Genomic DNA, 22,128 nt, shown 5'->3' with positions numbered 1-22,128 from the left:
GGGCTTTTGATCATCAAAATGGGTATGTTTCAACCATTTTAGTAGTGATATAGTCCATCATAAAGGAATTCCTTCGTGCACCAGAAAAATGCAGCTGCTTCTAGGGTGCAGTGCAATGGACAGACCGATATCAGAGAGCTGGAGACAGACAATGGGGCAAACCTTGTCTCTTATGAAAGACACCAGAGGATCTTTAATCACTATATAAAGAAGATGCCCTCCTGGCTTTTAAGGTCTCTACCAAAGGAGCTGTATGCCGTAAATGGTATAGAACTCATTTGGATCCAGTTACGCAAAAACTTAACTTGTGCGAGTAGTTCCTTTGACTTTAATGGAAATACTTGCACAAACCAGGACTGCAGGCTCTAGTAAAGGATTGAGCCATTTGGCCCATTAAGAAGGAGAACTACTTTGGACAAGAAAAATGTTCAATTGTTTCCAATGCCTTTTTCTTTGTCCGTTCCCCCCACTATTTTTAATAAACTAGGAAGCTTTACATCTAGCATGTTTTAATCTACTTAACTATTTTTCATTCTTCTTCAGAGAAGCCAGGCTTTTGCCATCACACACATTGTTCCTGATTACTGTGAAAGGCCATGCATGTTAGGTTTAACTATGCAGTAAAAGGCAGTTAATGGTCTGTTAAAGCAAACCTAATGGTCTGTTTGCTTCAGGAATATAAATGTTTTATCACATGCCAACAGGCCAGACAGACCTCCAGTAACCAAGAAAGCAGAAAGTAGAACCAAAAAAGTAGCAAGTGAGAACCACAGATCAGATCACACCAGCCTCTGGGCTTAGGAGATGCAAGTCACTTTTATCTGTTTCTGAATGCAAGCCCCTGCACTTTGTGAGCTGGGTAGAACAAGAACATAATCAGCGGTAATCCAGCAGACCAGCCCTTTTAGCACAAGCTTTTGACATACCGCTTGGAACAATAATAAGGATGCAAGGCTTGGGGGTACTGCAAAGTCTTGGCAGACTGGATATTACAAGTGCTTTGCAGAGAGAAGTCATTTTCTTAATGCATTCTGCACCTTGGTATATACCTCCAAGGCGGATGTGGCTACAAGGGATACATTCTGCACTGCCCAATACAATGAAATAGCTCGGCCCTTTAGTTTTGGACCTTTCAGTAATGGGGCTGACTCCACAGGGTTAGACAGCCCATTACCAAGAAATGCAGGAAACCCTCTCTAACTCACCAGTGGGAAGATCTCCCACAGATTACTTCATGCTCTGAGCAAATAAAAGCTGGGTACTGCCCTCATCTAGCTTTCAAAAGAGCAGGCTGAGGAGATGGGGTGCTTCCACTGTGTGTGAGGGGGATCTGGACTCATGACAGGGTCCCCAGCCTGGTGCAGAGCTCAGTTCCCTGGAGATAGGGAGGGTGGGGCAGGGGTGGCCAACCTGCGGCACAAGCGCCACATGCGGCATGGGTGTCCTGCATGTGTGGCAAGCAACAGATCAGGGAGGGGGCAGGCTGTACAGCAGCAGATCAGGCAGGAAGCAGACGGCAGAGCAGCAGATCAGGCGAAGAGCACAGGGCCGGCATCAGAAAAGCAAAGCAGGAGACCAGGCAGAGAGCACAGAGCAGGAAGAAGCGCAGCAAGATCAGGCAGGGGAAAGGCAACTGAGTGGCACCAGGGAGGGTGTAGGGCTGATTAGTTGCACAGATTGCCCCCTTCCCCCGGAGTGGAGTATAGGCAAGGCCAGAGGATCTGCAGTGATATGGTCCTCCTCACCTGTGGTCGGATTATGCATGAGGTGAGCAGAGCTAGTTGATGTGAATGTCAGAGCAAAAATTTACCCTATTTTTTTTACCAGGTTTTAAAACACAAGGGCTAAGACAAAAATAAGCCACTGCTAAGATAAAAGGGTGCCTTCCTTTCGCTGAAGCCAGTCAAAAGACTAGTATCTAGACCACACCATTATTAATAGCATCCGCTTTTCTCAAACCAGGGCTCAATTGGCAGCCTGTTCCCACATGAGTATTCCTCATTCACACACGCCATCCCATGGACGTGAATGGGATGCCTCCTATGAGGACGGGCAAGAATAATTATGCAAGTGCTGTAGGAGAAGGTTCTTTATTTTGCACAGGTGCAGCACGTACTTACTCTTTTTAAAAAGCATCGGCCAAGCAGCTCAGGGTTTTCAACACAATTTTCCAGCTCCTTGAGGAAAATTCTGAGAAGAAAGGAAAGTGATTCATAAAAGACTGAGACATTTGCATTATGTGTCAGTTCCCATCTAAATCCAGAATTAGGTGCTCGGTTTGCTTTCAAGTGGGATTAATGAGAAAGATCCTGGCCCTGATCCTGAATCCTAGAGAAAGGCATTATTGGAGAGCTGGGCTGGCGCTTCAAGTCCAGTGCCCAAATCAGCCAGGTATGGCACTGTGCTTTAATCTATCCATTACAGGACCAATCTGGGACCCATAGTTCCTGGGTTTCAGTCTCCGCTTGGCAGCCCAGCCTTCTGCTTCTAATTTGGGCCTGCTAAAGTAGAAGGGCAGATTAGCAAGTGGGCAAAGGGATAAAGAGCGCACACTACTGAAGTCAACAGGTCAACTAATCATCTAACCCAGTTGCTCTATATGTGTGAGTTTGGGCCCTGACCCAAAGTCTATTAAAGAGTCCTTCCATTGACTTCAAAGGTCTTTGAATCAGGCCTTTAATTGGGAAAGACACCAGGCTGAAAGGAGAAAGTAGGGTATGGTGGCCATCATACAGGGCAGTCCGGTTGTCCTCTATTCTCCGTTGATATGAAACTGGACGCCTTTATGTCCTCTCTATTTCTCTTGAGAGGACATAAAAGAGTCCGGTTTCATATCAAGGCATTGGGTTTTGTATCAATAGAGGACAGAGTAACAGAAAACCAGACTGTCTTCTATGATGGCCACCCTAAAGTAGGGTAAGGTGGCACCTACCCCCCCTACCCATGCTTACGGGAAGGATGAGCACCCCTCACCTAGTGCAACCTCAGAAGGGGAAGAACCACTATTTTAACAAGATGGATAAAGCTGGACAACAAGGACTTTTACCTGAGCAGTAGCTCTACTTTGGAAAAGAGGAAAGACTTTGTTTTGTTCAACCCTCTTGTACATCTTCTGCCTGATTCACTTATTTAAAGAATTGTAGTGATTGGGAATACGATGACATAAGAGGAAAAACCAAGCTGAATATCAGGGAGAAAAAACTTCCTGCCAGCAGTAAAAAATGGGATTCCTGTCTGAGAAAGGACTGCAAGATTTGGTCCCATTATATCTCCCAGTGCTCTCAGGGAAGCAATAAAAGCCCAGTCATAAGGGACAAGACAATTGCTACTACAACAGGGTACGAACCTACAGGGGCAGGGAGATGAATTAGGATCCACTGACAGATTCTATTAGAGATGCAAGACCAGGCAAGGGGAGAGCTACTCTTCTTGCCTGCTCACTTGAAGTAGTGATAAAGCATTCAGTATAAAGAGTATAAGAACTACTGTAGTATGTTATTAGAGCACGGACTATGAGGTAGTAAACACATGCCTGTTGTGAAAGTCATAGATTTCAGGAAGGTTCCCAAAAAGAACTTCTTTTTTGTTCTGAAGAGCAGATGGGATCAGATGCATCAAGTCAGGATTGTCCATCTCTGAAGCATAGCCCTGTGGAGATTGAAAAAAGAAAAAAGGCTATTTTTACCAGGGAAGGTAAACACTGCTGCATCCACTACGATAAGATCTTCAGTATGATGAGACTATAGCCAGCTATTGCTCATTATCACACAAACCCGCCTGCAAATTGCAAATTTGATCTGTTCTTTATTTTTAAATCAGTAATTCTCAGCACTTTTAGATTCAGGACATGCTCCCTACCTTTTTTTTGTTTTTTTTTTTAATTTGGTGGCACCCCAGTTGCCAGCCAGGGTTGTGCTGCTTCATCTTACCTCAGCAGTTCTCAATTAGGTGCTGCTACAGACATCGACCACAGCCACCAGGTAAAAGTGCCCCAAGTACCTTGTGCACAGCCAGACTGGGAAGGCCTCTGGTATGAGCAAACATCCCTGCCTCCATTAGGGTTATCTGATAAACCTACAGCAGGCAGGAGCACCTCTTCTTCTTGCAACCCTTAGGTTTCATAGATTTCATAGACATTAGGGCTGGAAGGGACCTCGCAAGATCATTGGATCCAGCCCCCCTGACCCAGGGCAGGAAGTCAGCGGAGGTCAAATGATCCCAGCAAGATAGGCATCCAAGTGGTTTTTGAAAGTATCCAGAGTAGGTGCTTGCTAACCCTTCTTGGTTCAACCCCACACAGTGTCTCCCAGAAAGACAGGCACATGGGGCAGGCAAAGCTGCCCCATGCACTTCTGTTTCTGGAAGCAGTATGGTGGCCCGGCACCCCTGAAAGGATCCTGTAGCACCCCAGGTGAGAATTGTTGTTTTAAGTAAATAAAAGACCAAAAAGAGCTGGATCACAGTGCCTTCCCACAGTGTCACTTCTCTAGTGATCCCATCGGTGTCTGTTGATTCTAAGTTTTCACGGAGTTTCTAGCTCTTAGGATGGTGAAACTATGGTCCAGTCCCTCAATGGGATGGTGCCGAGTCTGCAGACAGAATGCTACAATGGTCTAAGAGTCCATATCTGGCTGCTCTGGGCAAATGGAAAGGACCAAGTATTGCAAAACTCCTGGAGTCCCGTGGTCACCATACAGAAGGAGAGGTTAGTTTGTTCATACACTCATGAATGAATCGATAGACTTGTCGGTCAAGTCAAGTCAAGTCAAGTCAAATCACGCACCGCATCCAAGGAAGCCTTTCCGCACAACATCCCAGGCGCTGCTGGTGGGGACTGCTCACTGGCCATCTTTCCCTGCTGGCATCATCAAACCTAGACACGTGGTGGCATGGACACTCAGGGGGACACCTCTGCCACAGCACTCAAGCATGTTAGAGGCAGAGAACAGGTGGCTGATGGATGGGGTGCCCCCTAGGATGGCCTCAGTGCTGCATTTCCAGATTTAGCCCAAGCAAGCCAGGTGTGCAGGATTTTCTTCAGAGTGACCCTCCCAGGACATAGGGAAAAATTAATTGATCTCAGATACAATCCTCTGAACTGCACACCACCACCTATTCTAATCAACACCCATCTTAATAGACAAGAATGTAAAGGTGTCCCTTGCCACACCTCCCCTGAGGGCTGCCAAAGGCAGGCCACTGTGGACCAAAGAAAAGATTGACCTTTTAATGCCTAGCACCCCAATGGAGAAGAGCTTCTCTGAGAAGCCAGTAGATCTGACCCTATATGGACCCATGGGCCCAAGCACACATGCAGAGAACATACAAAGATACCAGCTGTTATTAAATGCCCATGGACCGTATTGGCAGTAGTGGAATGACTGTATAGTTGCTCTGCTGTGCACGTAGACACTGGGCTGGGAGGGTGGAGGATTACTTTTCCACAGCCATGCTCAGATTGTTTGCAGAAAAGCCGTTTTCTAAAGTTTTGCACAATGAAGTTGCACGCCAGGTCACAGGAAACAGGACAATACTGCTGATCGTGTTATGAGAAACCTGGCCAGCTCCCCTGTTCTGCAGGCAGAACAGAAATGGAGTACAATGGTCACTCCCTAATCTAACTCCTGAGTTAAAATATGCAGGATATCCCTAATTGTCCGCCGCTAGGTGAAATGCCTGATCATAGAAACACCATGTGCTCTAAGCAAGGAGGGGAGCTGATTGAACCCAGCACCTCTCACAGATGCAGTATACACCACAACTTTCATTCCAGGGATAGTGGGCTTCCTGCTCAGTTGTAAACTCCCCAAAAGACAAACACTGGAAGTCTGGTAGCAGAAACTTCCACCTTACCTCTATTATACTTTGTAGTTCTTCTACGTAAACCCGTTCGGTTTCTATCAGCTCATTTATTATGTGGCTAAAAACAAAAAGAGAGAGACAGACAGACACACAGAGACAGAGGATTTTGTTATTTACTAATAATGCGACAAAATTGTAAAAAAACACCCCTTATTCCTTTTTTATTACTGCCTCAAGATTGAGACTCCACAAATGACCTGTAACCCCCATGAGGATCCTACCTTCATTCCTCAACACTTGCTTTGGCAGATGAACTTGAGTTGCGATATATGTCTACCCATAGAGTTACCCCATTCCCTGGCCCTCAGCTTCTAATTTGCTCGCCTCTATGGGTAGACATCTTTGCAACTCAACTTTTATTTCCCATGCTGCTTAAAACACTTCCAGATTATTTCTGTCACTTCTAAATCTAATAAGGTTCCATACCTAGAGAGGACTCTGTTTTCCAATGGTACAATACATTTCTGTTTCACTTCTGTGTTATAAACTAAGCAGAACATCTCATTATACATCTTTTCTTTAATTTGGAGCAAAGTCAGATATAACATTCCTCTAATGGGAAGTTAGTGAAGTACTGATATGGCAGATTTTGGACTCTTGATGTCCAATATTAATTCATTCTTCTTAGGTAGTCTGGAAACGGACATCTTGAACATACCATTTATTTTACACATGTGCGAGTGTCTCTACTTGGATGTGATGTAAGACACAGTCACCTAATGTTTGTTTCACAGATCCACATCCCAGAGTGATAACACATTCACAATGCATGAGCCCTTTGAACAGATGCTTCCTTGGTAGAGCTTCCAGAAGTTCAACATTATGAGCATTGTTAGGAAAAAGAAACAGTTCAAGCATTAGTGGTTTTAAGGCCCTGTGCTCAGGACTGTATTATTTTACCACTAAATAATCAGACGAGCAAAACCCAAATCAATTTGGGACATGAGGCCAATAATCCCCGGCCTCCCCTGCTGTAGCTGGGCATGGAAGAGATGCAGCCGCCCCTGGGTCTCTTGCAGGCTTAGCACATATTGCAGAACGTATCCTCATGCAAACCCCCCTGCACTGAAAACCCCTAGCACCTGTTTGTGGGAATGTAGAACCAGGCACATGTGCTTGGCTGGAAGAAATGTGCATTACAAAATGAAATGAGACCTTGATTTGCAGGGTGGAGAAAGCACCTGATTTGCAGGGTGGAGGAAGCTAGGAGCACGCTTTGCTGAGCTCATTTTTGGAGAGTCCTCCTACACTGTCCTACAGTTTCCCTGGGGCGTTCATTCAGGTCTTTCTACCCACGTCAGTCCTCTACCAGCAGATAACCCCTGGCATAAACAGCTCAGTGCCATTTAACCCTGCTCTGCATGCAGCCTGCTTGCTTAACTAAGACTAGCTCAGACATTTAGAAGTTGCCAACCCAGCTTGCTGGTGGCTGGCCAGTGGAGCAGAGCTAGACTCTCATCAGCCCCTGCAGGAATCATTAGATGGGAAGAAGCACCAGAAACCTGCACCCATGAGGATTTCCAAGAGGGGAGGTGGAAAACAAGCAGACAGCTGTTCACTAAGTACCTCAAGTCTCCTAATGGAAGCAATTTTACCACTACAAAGTTTAACTCTCCTTCGAGGTACCTTCCTCATTGTTACCCACCCTGAGCAGCCATATGACCAGTGCTGTAGCCCTTTACAAGCTACAGCACATTTCCCTTGATAGGAAGCGCCTTAAAAGAGCGCTCTTAATTTAATCCACCAATGTTTTATAAACTGCCCATTCAAAAAAAACCCAAAACAGTTTCCAATAGATTCCCCCTTTAAATAGCACGTCCCGATTGTCTGAAGCACAAAATAATCTTTTACAAAACAAAAAAAATGTTGCTGGTTTTTCTATATAAGGATACCTTTCAAGAAGGAAAAATTAACTAGGATGCCAATTCACCAGTCAGCTCCACAAAGGCAAAGATTGCTGCACAGAGCATAAATTGCTATGCAGAGGCAAAAGGGAAATTAGCTAAGCCCTGATCATGCAAAACGCTCACACATGTCTATGGTTACAGCTATGAGTCATCCCCATCAAAAGCCCTTTGCATTACTCATATCTGTAAAGTTAAGTATGGAGCCAGGACCTTAGTTCTGATCATTCTTTTCACTATAATTCATACGAAGTATTCATCATAGGAATAACAGAAAGTTACTGTTTGCCCAGTGCAGAAGCCCTGATTGGAAGCTTAACCTGCAAATGCTTAGCTGGTTTGCTTCAAACTTGCTCAGTACTTCATGCTTTTCCATTACTCTCTATAGGTTTCCAGAATGGATTATCAAACCAACTGGAGTTGTATTGGCATCAAGTACAGCCTAGACCAGGGGTTGGCAACATTTTTGGGCAGAGTACCAAAAACACCCACAACCTTGATTTTTAAAGATGTTGGCATGTCAGGGGTGGATGGCAGGGGAATCACAAGAGATGCAGTCCTTGGGGTGGCAGTGCAGTGGGACCTTTCCCACTGTCCACCCAAGGTGTGCATGCCAACCAAAATGCCCTTGTGTGCTGCAGTCTGGCACCCATGCCAGGGGTTGCCTAACCCTGGTCTAGACCATTGGGTCTGGAACCTTTTGGGCCAATGGACCTTAACATTTCTCAGAGACAACCATGAATAGAGAGGTGATTAGTCATGTTAATCTGAAGGCAGGTACAGGGTAGCACCAGTTGGCCACGAAGGTGCTACCTTGTCCTTACTTCTCACAGACAACTATGAAACTCTATCAAACTGGTGTTGAAAATGCTATAAACATTTATAGCATTGGAGCCTGATACAAGCCACTGACCAGACTGTTCCTCAGCCCACAGTCATAGAGAGTCATAGCTTTACGTTATACTAAAGCTGGGTACACGCCACAGAAATATTAGCAATGCTGGCAGTGCTAGGGTTTGTCTGCACTGACACAGGTGGGTTTTTTGCAAGATAACTAATGTATGAACGCTGTCTTGCTGTCACTCCTGAGTGAAGACAAGACATCTGAAATGTCTGGGAAGGTAACTAAGGCTTAGCCTACAATGCAGTTCTGCCCACTTAGCTGTGCCAGGCTGGGGGTATGAAAAAATCATGCCCTGAGCTGATGCACCTCTGCTAACAAAAGCCCCATCTATCACTGGAGAGAGGTGGGAAGCTCTGTAGGCAGGAAAATCCTTTCTACCGTCTACCACCATGTACTCATCTCCACTAGAGGATTTACCAACACAGCTGTGGTAGCAGCAGCATTGTGGACAAGCACGATATGAGTCAGTACTATAACCCCTGCCTAGGGTTGACTTTTCTTAGTTTGCCTTATAGTAAAGTGCTTTTTCTCCACCATGTCTTACAGTAAAATACCCAGTGCATCTTAGTTAGCTGTCAGTTAAAACACCACATTTTTGTCCCCAGCAACATATTTGCCGCTGGAATTCAATGCCCTGTGTTGCTTATCCCAACTCTGAGTATAGTTAGATCATAGTTATGGATCATGCCAATACACCTGCATTAGGTCTCTCAACACTGCAAGCATTGGGAGAACTGAACCACTATTTGCAATACTGAACCATTTCTGCAGAATTTCACCCATGCAGGGAAGGTGACTACTTGTTTGCAAAATATCTGTGCAAAAAGAACAAAAAAACCACACTGTCAGTCTCATTACTCAGGTTGTCCAAAATACAAATCTGGATTTCCCCCTCCCTTCCCTGCTTCCCTAAATAACTGAGCAACCTAATCAATGCAACAGCTTTGTTACTATCTCAAAGGAGATAAACACAAGATGTAGCCCAGCAAATCACCTCCAGCTGCACTGAACTTCTAGGGGAAAATTGGTATTTAAATAAGACAAGTCATTACTCACACCTGATCAGATACTGGAAATTGTTAGTGTGCCTTTCTAACCTCGTTTTTGATTCTGAAAAAAATAGTGTCAGCAGGTTTGTGGCTTAGTCTGATTTATTTCGCATCCCATGTTTTGAGAAAAATGCTACACGGTGATACCTGTAACACCGAAGTGTTTACATTGAAGTGCTGATGTTGGGTGCTGTTTGCTTACTATTGCTGGTATTGAGTTAAAAAAAATACACACAGGAATGGAGGTCAGTAGAGCAGAAAATGGGAACTATGACACAAGAGCAGAAAATGGGAACTATTTCACAAGAGCAGAAAATGGGAACTATGAACTATGACCCAGTCATGCGACATATCTTGTGGGTTTTCTGGCCCCAAATTGTGCAGCGGGTGAGGAGCAGTAGGTCACTTCTGTTCATCTTCTCTGTTGCCTATGTAGTAGCTGCAGGTCACTCCATGTGCTGAGATTGTAGATCCCACACCTCCATTAAAACATCCCAACTTAAAACAGTGATACTATAGTTGTTGGGTGTGATCGCTGTTGAGGGCTGCAGTAAGTCTTTCTAGCCCCCCCCCCCCCCCCTCAAATCCTTATTTCCATAAGTGCATTCCCTGCTTGACTTGAACCATGCGGTCTGTCAGAGGCTGTAGCTTCTGGTATCAAATTTTCCCAAAAGATGTGCTCAGACAACTACAATGCCCTTCAAGAGGTGCTGTCCATGCTGTTCAGATGTGGTTTTTGGCCGGAAGAGGGCTTTAAGAATAGTGATTTGTTCTGCCTCCCGATTGCGACAAATAGGGAAGTTCCCAGTTATACAACTCTTTTCTTTTACAATGGCTGGACTTACAACACTGTCCAGGTGGAAGGAGCGCCTGTCATTCACACTGCTGTTTTGCTAGCTTGCTCATTTTCCTATCATTTGCAATGCTAAAAATACACAATGCAGACAGTGTGCCTCTAGTTCCTTCAAACAATTAGTAAAGGCAAGTGCAAAGTGAAACAAGAATTAGAGGGCTAGAGATAATGCCTGCCCTTCAGCACGGTGGTTAGAGTACAGGGCTGGGAAGCTAACCAGAGGTAGGTACAGCTCCATTTCAGGGAGGGGAGAGCTTAACACCTACATATCCTGCCTCCTGGGTAAGGTCCTGAACCACACAGCTCTCAGGACTAAAACATGAGGGGACAGGCATACAAAAAGCCCCAGCCTGTATTGACTCAATCTTTGCAGGTTAGTTTAACCCAAGCTTGTCCAACATACAGCCTGTGGGCAGCCCTGCAGTCCTCCAAGCTGTTTTCTGAGGCCGGAGGTGCTGCGACAGGAAACGAAAGTAAGCACTGTACTTTCGTTTCGGTGTGTGTGTGTGGGGGGGTGTGATGTGATACCTCACCACTTCCTGTGAGGTCTTTGAATATGGCTCGCCGGCCCACTGGGTCATAAAAAGTTCATGATCCTCCCCACATTCAAAAAGGTTGGACACCCCTAGTTTAACCTACAGGGATAGACCAATTTGCAGGTGGATAGACACTCATTTTTAATTCCAGAAATGCAGCCACATGCCTGCAGTGGCTCAGGCCAGAAGCTAGAACAGCCCTCCCTTCCCTTCCATAGTGCTGAGTATGACTGAGGAGGTGTTTAAACCCCCGCCTTGGGCTGAAGGGTTCAGAGGGTGGGAGAAGAGGGAGAGTGGCCAGACCCCCATGGCGGGGGAAAAGGAGGAGGGGGAGAGCTTTGCCCGGTGCAGCAGTTCCCTGACAGCCAGGAGCAATCCAGGCACACAGCCCTGCTGCCCGGCCCTGAAGCAGGACTCTTCCCGGCCCTGAAGCAGGACTCTTCCCCTCCACCTCTTCCCTCTTCCCTGCCATGGGGTGGGGAGGGGGGCTCTGCATGGTGTTGCCAGCCCTGGAGGGGGAATCTTCCCCTCCTCCTCCCCCCTGCTGCCATGCGGTGGGGATGGGGGCTTTGTGTGGTGGTGCCTGACCTAGCCCAGCCTGGGCGCAGGGAGTGGCTGTTACTGAGCTGCAGCTGCTGGGGATGGCCCTGCATGGCTGGGCCGGCCCACTGGAGTGGGTCCCTCCTCAGTGGCTGCATCTCAGTGATGGGGAAGCTGAGCGCTGTCAGTGAGAGCAGCCAGGCCAGCATGCACAGGCAGTGGCTGGCTGGGGAGCTGGCTACCCAGGGGAGCTCAGAGGTGCCAGTGGGCCTGCAGCCCAGCAGCCACCTGCTACAGGGGCTCACTGTGGACACACAAGCCCCCATGGCACCCCTGGCCTCCAGCACTGCACAAAGCCCCCCTCCCCACCCTTTTAGCTTTAACAGGACCATACTGAGCTGGCTGTGGTCCCTGCTGGTGGGACAGGGAAGGGGGAGGGGAAATAAACCTCCTCCTGGGCCCCCTGACAGAGGCTGCTGTTCTTTCCCCTTCCCTCACTGAGGCAGGGGTGGGGGCATGGCCAGACACTGTCCCAGCATGGCCCCATTAAGGCAAAGGGGGCAGGGAGGAAGTTAATTCCTCCCTCCATGCCTCTGCCCCAGGGACCACAGCCGGGGTCTGCCAGCCCCGGCCGCTCCCACTGCCTCCGTTGCCAACCCACAGACAGGGAGACCCCAGCTGCGGTGAGGGTGAGGGAGGAGAAGGAAGGAGCAAAGAGCACAGCCCAGCCCAGGAATGCACAGCATGCTGGGATGCTGGAGGTCTCTGGTTTAACTTGAACCAGGAAGGGGTCTGGGACAGAAGTTCCATAAACCAGTTGGACCCAAATCAGTTAATTCTGATACTACATACAACCAGGTTTATCTTAAACCAGTTTTGGCCATTTTGAAACTGGTTTATGTGCACCGGACTTATGTTCTGTTACAGGTTTAAACCAGTTTCTGATCACTTAAACTGGTTTATGTGCACCTTCTGTCCCTAGCCGAGAGGGTCCTTCTCTGACAGTAGCAAAAACCCTTTGGGCAGGTCAGGTTCTAAGAGTAAATGAAAAGTGACTACACCGTATGGAGGGGAAGGGTCCAGCAGTTCAAGTGCTTTGCTATGGATCCACAGGCATGAGTCTAAGCCTTGCTCCAGATTCCTGCCAAAGGGTATCCCTAGGCAACCCAGCAGGGAGAGGTTACCTGGTCATCAAACAGGAAAACAAAAGGTTGCTGGGTATACTAGCTACTTCACACCCTGGTATTCAGTTGGCTATGACACTAGCCACTTCATACCCTGGTATGCAGTTGGCTATAGATACTATTGCTGCCTTACCCCCGCGAACCCACTGAGCTACTTGAATAATGCACAAGTAATGTTGTGCTAATTAAAAATATCACTGTACAAATAGGACAAGACTTGGCACGGTCACTACTGATGAGCTAAATGTATTTACATAGTGAAGCTGATTTACCTGTCAGCAGGTCATAGATTTTCCATACATTGTTTGCCCTCATACAGACAAGGCCTGAGCCTGAACTCAAGGCAGACACTTAAGCTTACAGCTGAATCTGAAAAGCAAATTATTGGTCTGCAGGTTTCCTAGTAACCCTGCCATAGACAAACAAGAGCATGGTGCCTTTCAAAGGCACAAAACCTTCCAAGAAGCGAACAGAAGCCTTTTGGATACGTCACTGTCTACCTTGTTATAAACAATTAAGCAGCTGGTGGATTTAAAAGCTTGACTCTTGGATGAGCTCAGCTGGAACCCTGGTTCTGACTTATTAATTTGCTTCTAACCTTGTTTGGACAGAGATGTCCATGCAGAACATCTAAAAACATCATCCCTGATTTGGAGAAAGTCTCTTATTAGTGCAAGATCTGCTGGGATTCCTACGATACCTTCGTTACAGTTAATGGACTCTTGCAGACTCTGATGGGTAGTCCTTTAATAAGATCTGTTTTCATTATTTAGAAATAATGTTATGAGTGCAACATATGGAAATGTATTATCAATAGTAACTGCTTTTGTTACTATTCAAAGTATTCTGCAAGCCTTATCTCAGTACAACATCTGTGGATATTAAAGTCACTTTTATTACTCCGGCTCTGCAGATCATGGAACGGAAGCAAAGAAGCAGCCTCGGGCAGAACATGAGTAAAATGTAGGAGCTTCTGGCCTCTAGTTAGATGGTCTGCACAAGACCATGGCTCTGCATGTCAAGAGCAATTGTTTTCCAGCCCATTCTCCCACCCCTGCTGCCAAGCTCAAGTAGCAGGGTTTGATGGAAGGAGGCTCTGCGTAGGCCAGATATGCCTCCTGTCCCCTTCCTAAGGTTTCTGCAACCCCAAAATACAATCGCTCTGACCCACTCTGCCCACCTGAAGGTGCGCACAGATTCTGCTCCCAGCGCTGCCTTGGGTTGTCAGGGTACTTTAGGAGCAGGGCAAATGGTAATCAATCAACCAGTTTCCGCTCATCCTCAAACCTCCAATTGATTTTGCAAAATCTTATGATGTCACTATTCGTTTGAAAAAAAATTAGTGTTATTTTCATTTGTATTACATCATTGTCAGCAGGGGTTTGGGCTACCTTGTGCAAGGCACTGTCCAAACTTGCAGTGAAAACAACCTTCTAAAATGATGGCTTCTCTGTATTTGAATTGCATTTGTCTTCTTGCTGAGTTCCTTAAAAAAACCCACCTCTGCAACATACAGTTATTCTGAATAGGTCACGCACATTTCTACCAAGGACATTAAAGTGATTAAAGCAGATCTTTTTCTTCCAGTCTCAGGAAAGCAAAATTACATTACAGGATAGATTTCTTCTTTGCCCTTTGGCAGGCCCAAGTAAACAGGTTTGGCACAGGATGAGTTTTTTTCTCTGGGACTGTATCCTAGGATATATCCATAGCAGCACTATGTTAAACATAAAAGGATACCTTGTGCTATTTAATCCTGATATCACGATACTTTTATGAAACTCTGAACAAGGTAACAACCTAAGCAGTTCAGAAAATATTGGTTTGTGGGAGGGAAGAGGTTGACAGTTTAAAGAAGACATCTCGAACTGAGACTGCGTGTGCACATAGGACACCGACAAATATATGTTAGTGGAGAAACCCAGTCCCAGTTACAGGAGACTCAGTGACACTAGAGGTGTTTTGGCTGCATGGAAAATGGGCGGTGATGTCATCTGACTTGCACCCGCCCGGTCAGGATGGACTACCCTCTGTCTCTTCCCAGACGCGATGAGGTAGTGAGAGATGTAATTCAAGACCTGCCACAGAAATGCCACATTCAGGATGAATGTGCTGCGCTTATTGATGAGGCCCTTGTCAGTCTGCCAGCAAGTAGCTGCTTTAGTTTTTCTTTTTGCCTGCTCTCAAACAAACATGGCTTGGCAATCTGGAAAGGCTAGATGCAGAGAGAGCGCCACACCCTGTTATCAGGCACAAAGTTAAGGGGTCAAACCTAAGCCATTTCCAAATGACAAAGACACTGCAGTAGTCAAAGCCACCCCAGATAAGAGAGCAAACCCAAAGTGGGACGATCCCATTGTCTTCCTAAGGATTAGAAAAAAGGTATCCCCCCAGTTGGGTGTGTGTTTAAAAGGATGGGAATTGCCCCAAAGGCTTAAGCAGAACCCATAGTGAAAGACTAAAAGACCCTAAATGAAAAAAAAAGAAGATAAGCAAAAAGAAGGCAGATCAGATAGGAGGAGCAATGGCATACTGTCATCAGCACCAAGGGGCTGATCTCTAAATTCCCTTGGATTCTAAGAAAAACCTGACTCCACTGGAACAAGGGACCCCCTAAATTTACTTGCAGCCCTGAGCAATCTTTCCAGCCTTAGCCGAGTCTCTTAACCTCCGCCGCTTGTTTCACTTGCTCCATCTGCACTTCCTGGATGCGTCCAAGTCGGGGAGCCTGCAGCTCCCAAAAAGCAGAAGTCCTGCTGCCTGCAGAGGCTGCCTGCGGGCGTTTGGCTGGTGAGGCTGACTGTACGGGCTATGTGTGAATGCTTGCAATTTGTAGATAATGAAAGATGGAACATAGGTCAAGGCTGAACATCTTTAAAAATGCTGCCCTTTAGCTTTTTGTTCTATGCTGACGTCACCAGGAAAAGACACATAAAACCATACACCTCTGGAAAATGCCCTTATCCAACACCTTTGATCTGTTCACTCTGATACAGACATCTTTTTAAAGGAAACAACTGCGGAATAGACTAATGTACAGAACAAGCTGTTAAACACATTTTTTACGTAATAGAGCCTAGTCAGGACAACAGATATGCAAAGCCAGTAATAACAACACTGGGCATGCACATAAATAGCACTTGTTATCTTCAACTAACTTTCCTGGTGGGAATTGGTTCAATAAGGAATTCTCAGCTATCGCTGCAAACAGCATGGGTTAGAAAATCATTTTACCGTCATTATGCAGATGAAAAAGCGGGAGCAATGAAGATGAAAGAGCAAGATCACAGAGTGCCAATGGGTAGCCTCTGAATATAACTTTTAGGGATGCAAAAGTCTAAAACTCTTGGTTCAGAGATGTTACCTTTTCTTAGAACAACTACGAAATCGCAAAAAAATGATCTTTCTTTTCAAGGTTTCAGGCACTTGCACCCTTCTTCAGGCTGAAGGACAATTAAAAATGGTAAAAGTCCCTTTAGGTGGAAAATAAACTTCATTTTGCACAGGGGAAGCTGAAGGTGGGTGTGTGTTCCTCTGGGTCTATGTGAGTAACTTTGTGTGATTTGCTCTTTGATGTGCAGATAAGGCAGTTTTTCTTCCCTGATGGTGTCAGATGGCAGGCAGGAAGGTGTAGAAATTTTTCTTTCTTGTTTAGCAATGAAGTTTATAGTTCTGAAATTGGCTAAAATACAGCATCTTCCATGTTTCAGGGATGTATTTGGTAGCTGTGTTGGTCTGAGACAAAAAGAAAATTCTTTGGGAGGCTTTTCTAGCTCATAGAATAGAAAATGAGGGTTGAAAGGACCTCAGGAGGTCACATCTAGTCCCAGCCCCTGCTCAAAGCAGGACCAGCCCCAACTACATCCTCCCAGCCATGAACGATTGGTGCCTCCTGAGACTGGGGGGGCACCATGGCAGCGAGCAGCGAGTGGGGACTGCCCATAGCTGCCAGTGTCCACGTTGGCGGTGGTGAGTGGAGACTGCCCACAGCCACCGCCGGTGATGTCAGCAGTGGTGGTGAGTGGAGAGTGGTAAATAAAGTCTTGGTTGGGATCATAGGCAATGCGTAGGAGAGGCATCGGGGGGTACATGCCCCCCCTGAGATCGGCCGCTGCCAAAGCCACTGCTGGCTTCTGGGAGCAGTTGCCACCCACCCCCGACCTCCCTTGCTGCTGATGCGGCCGGCGCCAGCTGCAAGCTATCCCCTCTCGCTGCTGGCCGCTTGCCCCCCACACTGGCTGCATTGGCAGCAAGGGGGTGGGGTGGGGGCAGTGACCACTCACAGAAGCCAGTGGTGGCTCCAGCGGTGGCCAGTCTCAGGGGGGGCATGTACCCCACTACCCCGTGCCCCTCCTACGTGTCGCCTATGATCCCAACCAAGGTTTTGTCTACCAGGGTCTTAAAAACCTTGAGGGAAGGAGATTCCACCACCTCTCTAGGTAACCTGTTCCAGTTCTTTGCTACCCTCCTAGTGAGAAAGTTCTTCCTAACATCTAACTTAAACTTCCCTTGCTGCAACTTGAGACTGTCGCTCCTTGTCCTGTCATCTGTCACCACTGAGAACAGTCCAGCCCCATCCTCCTTGGAAACACCCTTCAGGCAGTTGAAGGCTGCTATTAAATCCCCCCTCAGTCTTCTCTTCTCTAGACTAAATAAGCCCAGTTCCCTCAGCCTCTCCTCAGAAGTCATGTGCATCAGCTCCCTAACCATTTTCATTGCCCTCTGCTGGACTCTCTTCAGTTTTCCCGCATCCTTTCTGTAGTGGGGGATCCAAAACTGGACACAGTACTACAGATGTGGCCTCATCAGTACTGAACAGAGGGGAAGAATCATTTCCCTCAGTCTGCTGGCAATACTCCTACTAATGCATCTCAGGATGCCATTAGCCTTCTTTGCAACAAGGGCACACTGCTGGCTCATATTCAGCTTATTGTCCACTGTCACCCCCAGGTCCTTTTCTGCAGAGCAGTTGCCCAGCCAGTCAGCCCGCAACCTGTAGTGGTGCAGGGAATTATCCCCTCCTAAGTGCAGGACTTTGTACTTGTCCTTGTTGACCCTCACAGCTAGGTACAGACAGTCAAAAAGCCCGAGGCTGAATCAATTTAGTTTTTGCGGGTTAGTTTAAGCTGCAGAGGTTAAACTGCGAAACAACTGGACATTCACTTTTGATTAAGGAAATGCAGCCACATCCCTGCAGTGGCTAAGGCCAGGCACCAGAGGGTGCTAGAACACGTCTCTCTGGCACACAGCCAGCATGGGTGTGTGTTTGCTTCCTCTTCCTGCTGCCCCTGAGATCTCTGGGATTTGCAGTCCAGAATTACAACAGCAGGACTCTACAGGGCTGCTCATCACTTCTTCTTTCTGCTTCCAGGTGCCTCTGGGATTTGTAGTCCACAGTTGCAGCCAGCAGTAAGTTTTTAGCAGGGCAGGGCAGCTCTGGACTCAGGGGAAGGGAAGTTTAACACCACTTCCTGGCCCCAGACCCCTGGGATTTGCCTGGGGCAGGGGGGCTATCCCTGCTTCCCTTTTCCCCTCCAACCCTTCTCTGCTGGAGCAGACAGCACAGCCCTGCCCAGGGCTAGAAAGCATGCTGGGGTCTGTGATTTAATTTGAACCAGGAAGGGCTTTGAGACAGAAGTTTCATAAACTGGTTTGACCCAAATCAGTTAAGCCTGATACTGCATTCGACCAGGTTTATCTTACAACAGTTTCAGCCATTTTGAAACTGGTTTATGTGCACTGCACTTCTGTTCTGTTACAGGTTTAAACCAGTTTCTGTTTAACTTCTGTCCTTAGCCCAAGAGATTTCTTTCGGTCCAATCCTCTAATCACCCAAGGAACCTTGTCTGCCTAATCTGTCAAGGTGTTTATGAACCCTAGTCCTACCCTCCAGTATATACGCTACTCCCTCCAGCTTGGTGTTTTCTGCAAACTTGCTGAGGGTGCACTGCATCCCATATTCCAGGTCATTGATGAAGATATTGAACAAAATATCTTCATATTTTGAAGATTCATCATTTTTTGAATGGTCCTCCATTCAAGTGGAGGACCAACCTCTGAGGCACTCCACTTGATACCAGCTGCTAACTAGACATTATGCCATTGGTTAGTCATGATGAGCTCTGTGCTGTGGCACCCGCACTTATAGCAGCACCCAAGCTGGCTAGTTGAAATCTAATTCGGCTACAGTCATATGAGCTGCTGTCACTGTGACTCAGTAGTCACGCAGAAGTTTTTCACTACCATTCTATGCTGACATCATTCATCTGTCCGGGTGATGTAGTTAATTTGCCTGCCTATTATTATTTTTTGGTTCTTATAATGTAGGCCAGTTAATTAACCCAGTCAATTGTTTAGGGAACAATGTATATGGGACAACTTTGATGTAAAGAGATCAGGTCACTTTGGAAAAAGAAAAGGCACTATGACTTCAAACTGTGGTTTCTTTAGTGAGATTTACCTACAAAAGGGTGTCATTCTTCTAGTTAGGTTGAGCCAGATTTCATTTGCGGCCCTGTATATAGCTGACAATATAATAGTTCATTGGACACTACAGAAAGACTAGCTAGGATTTTCCAGCCAATATTTTCTGTTGTTTGGACAGAGAAATATGTACTAGAAATATAGCTTCATAAAATGTCCATGTATAAAATTACAAGACATCAAAGTAAAAGTTTTATTTGAATGAATGTTTAGTGCCCATAATGACCTTTTTCTCCTCTTCAGGAAGCAGGTCACTAGGTCTAATCCAGGGATGGGCAAAATGTTGCCCACGGGCTGGATGTGGCCTGCCAGGCCATTCTATCCAGCCCTCAATGGCTTGCCAAAACTCAGCAAGCGGCCCTCTGCCCAAAATAATCACCGCTTCTCTAGTGGCACAATCTTGTCTGGTGGCATTTTTGAACCTGAGAATTAACTATTAGAACTAAGAAAGAATCCAAAAGATTTCTCCTAAAAATACCTGTCTGGGTGGCATAAAAGATTTCCACATGCAGAAGCTGACAATTTAAAATCTTGTTGCTTCCACATCAGGCAGAGGTTTATGAGGTTTAACGATCAGGGAAATGTTTAAATTTCTAGCAGCAATTACTATCTTAAAATTGAAGATACTGTTGCGGACTTGATTCTATTCCCAATGAAGACGGTGATTTTTGTCGTTGTTCTGATGTACGTAAGAGATTACCCAGCCAGAGTTTTGTTCTCATTAAACTAAATTTGCATCCAGGAGATGGAAACTCAAGACTGCCCTGTGTTGGCCTTCATAAGAGATCCAGATGCTGAGATTTTAAAAATTCCACTTCTTGAAGACCTCCGGAGACAGAACAGAGATTCATTTTTAGAGCCAAAGTAGCTGAGCCTAGGATTTGATGGAGTGCTTTCAGTAAGCCATTAACAGTTTCCATGCTCGTTTAGTTTTCCCCCACTCGATTCCCTCTCAATGCTGATGTTTATTTTGGATATATGTTTCTGGACTTCTTCTCTTTCTTAAGCCTTTGTCTTCTCTCTCAGTCATTCGTCTCTCTTTCTGTGAACTTGGAATCAAGCCTAATATTATCCATTGCTACAGGACCTGCGTGGAGTTTCCATCAGCTGTCTCTTGTTCTGGCTTCACATCCATCACTGAGACAGGTTTCCTACGTCAGCTCTTGCTGAGTTCCCCAGGTGAATTACATGTGGTCTTTTCTAACAAACTGGTTGGCCTGATCCCAGTAAAGCCTCCAATTCCACGTACTGGTGTGGGGGAAGAAGAGACAGGAAGGGAAAGATTTCACATAGGCTCAGGAGTCTTTGCTAGCACATGCTGGTGCCAGAATGAGGCCATGAGTGGATCGAGCCAATGAGTTTGTTAGAAGGGAAGTCAGCTGGGCTTCACACGGGTGTAGCAGACATACCTTCACACATCTGTCTTGGTATCTGTTTGGGTACTGTTCACAACTATTGGAGATAAGTTGTGACCGTGCAATAGGAAAGCTATTGAGGTCGCCACACAGTAGTTCTCTCTCAGGGGTGCTCACTCGCGGCTATCCGTTTTGTGGGATTTTTTTTAAAGATTAGATACACCATCGACCAAGGAGTCAGCAGATCCTGTGTGATCCTGGCTGAATTACATGACCTGGACCTCGAATTATATAGTCTTTTATCACCACTGCTGTAAGACAGTCTTTTCTTACGTATCTGGGGAAGTATTCATCCTGGAAAAGGACTGTTACGTATGCGCTTTAAACAGGGTTCAGAAAACCCAGTCCACATCGCATGCTTCCTGTGAAGTGAATCATCCTAGCAGTGGGCTGGATACTGATCCAGCAACGAAGCTTGTCAGTCGAGCAAAGACAGGCAATGCCCACGTATTTGTATTTGGTTAGCAGCGCCAGCAGTTGCTGTTTATGTAGGTAAAGGCAATATAAATAGCAACATTAAGTCTAAATGTCAAGACAGACAGTCCCAGCTACAGACACAGTGAAAAGAGAGGGGTGCTAATTAACTCTGGTTTGCAGCCCAGCTTCAAGGTTTCATTTATGACCTTGAGGTTGAAACCATTAGTCTAATGCTCTTCCTCCTAACCTACACTTTTGGTTGGTCCCTTGGAGCTCCCCTCATCACCTGCACTCGCTTGTACCCCCAGCACAGGCCAATGCCCCTTTCCCCCTACAATGCTGCCCTAGCGCCCCTCCAGAGACTGCTCCCTCCTCCTCCAGCGTGCCAACTCGAAACTAGCTAGGGGCCAAGATGAGCACTGAAAACAGAGCAGAGTCTCCTGCACTCTGTGCTGGCACCGCAGCATCTCTTGAAGCCTGGAAGAATAACTGCAAGTGGAAACTGAGCTTTGCGAATGTGATCTTAGTGGGGTTGCAGGAAAACATGATGACATGGCTTCCAAATGCATGAGGGTTGTGTCCGGTGTGTGACACCTGACATTTCTGGCTCCCAAGCAGGCGTAAAGATCCACATTTGCAGATGCATTTGTAGGTTTGGGACATGAAGATGCAGGATTTAAAAAACCAGTTCAGCCCTGGATGTATTTGTATGACATTTTACAAGCATTGTCAAAGAGATTATGGCAAAGAGATGGGAAACGATGATGATGGACAGAGTTAAAAGGCAGGAAAGTCCAACCCCTTGCTCATCCTTGTCTAAACCATGCCAGACAAAACACAACCCTCGTTACGTTTACAAAACCCTTTCTTTTCTGACATTATTTGGGGAGCCTGTTAAACTGAATGGACCAAAGCAATGCTTTACCATTGCGTGAACGAGCTCCTTGTTGCATATTAAAAAGGATTTTTCATGGGTGTTTG

The 22,128-nt window shown here is 46.3% G+C and overlaps 1 protein-coding gene across 1 annotated transcript in view; it reads right to left on the bottom strand.

Moving 5' to 3' along the window:
* MCF2L2 (MCF.2 cell line derived transforming sequence-like 2) overlaps positions 1 to 22,128 on the bottom strand; it is a 219,630-nt gene that overhangs the window by 57,231 nt on the left and 140,271 nt on the right. Inside the window, exons 16-18 of the mRNA XM_025195968.1 lie at positions 5,854 to 5,920; positions 3,533 to 3,648; positions 2,121 to 2,190 (exon numbers count right to left, since the gene is read on the bottom strand). Coding sequence (XP_025051753.1) covers positions 2,121 to 2,190; positions 3,533 to 3,648; positions 5,854 to 5,920 — 253 coding nt within the window. The remainder of the gene's footprint in view (positions 1 to 2,120; positions 2,191 to 3,532; positions 3,649 to 5,853; positions 5,921 to 22,128) is intronic.

This window comes from Alligator sinensis, unplaced genomic scaffold (genome assembly GCF_000455745.1).
Source record: "Alligator sinensis unplaced genomic scaffold, ASM45574v1 scaffold301_2, whole genome shotgun sequence".
Lineage (NCBI taxonomy): Eukaryota > Metazoa > Chordata > Crocodylia > Alligatoridae > Alligator > Alligator sinensis.
The sequence above is the reverse complement of the archived record's forward strand: the minus strand, read 5'-3'. Positions and strand labels throughout refer to the sequence as shown.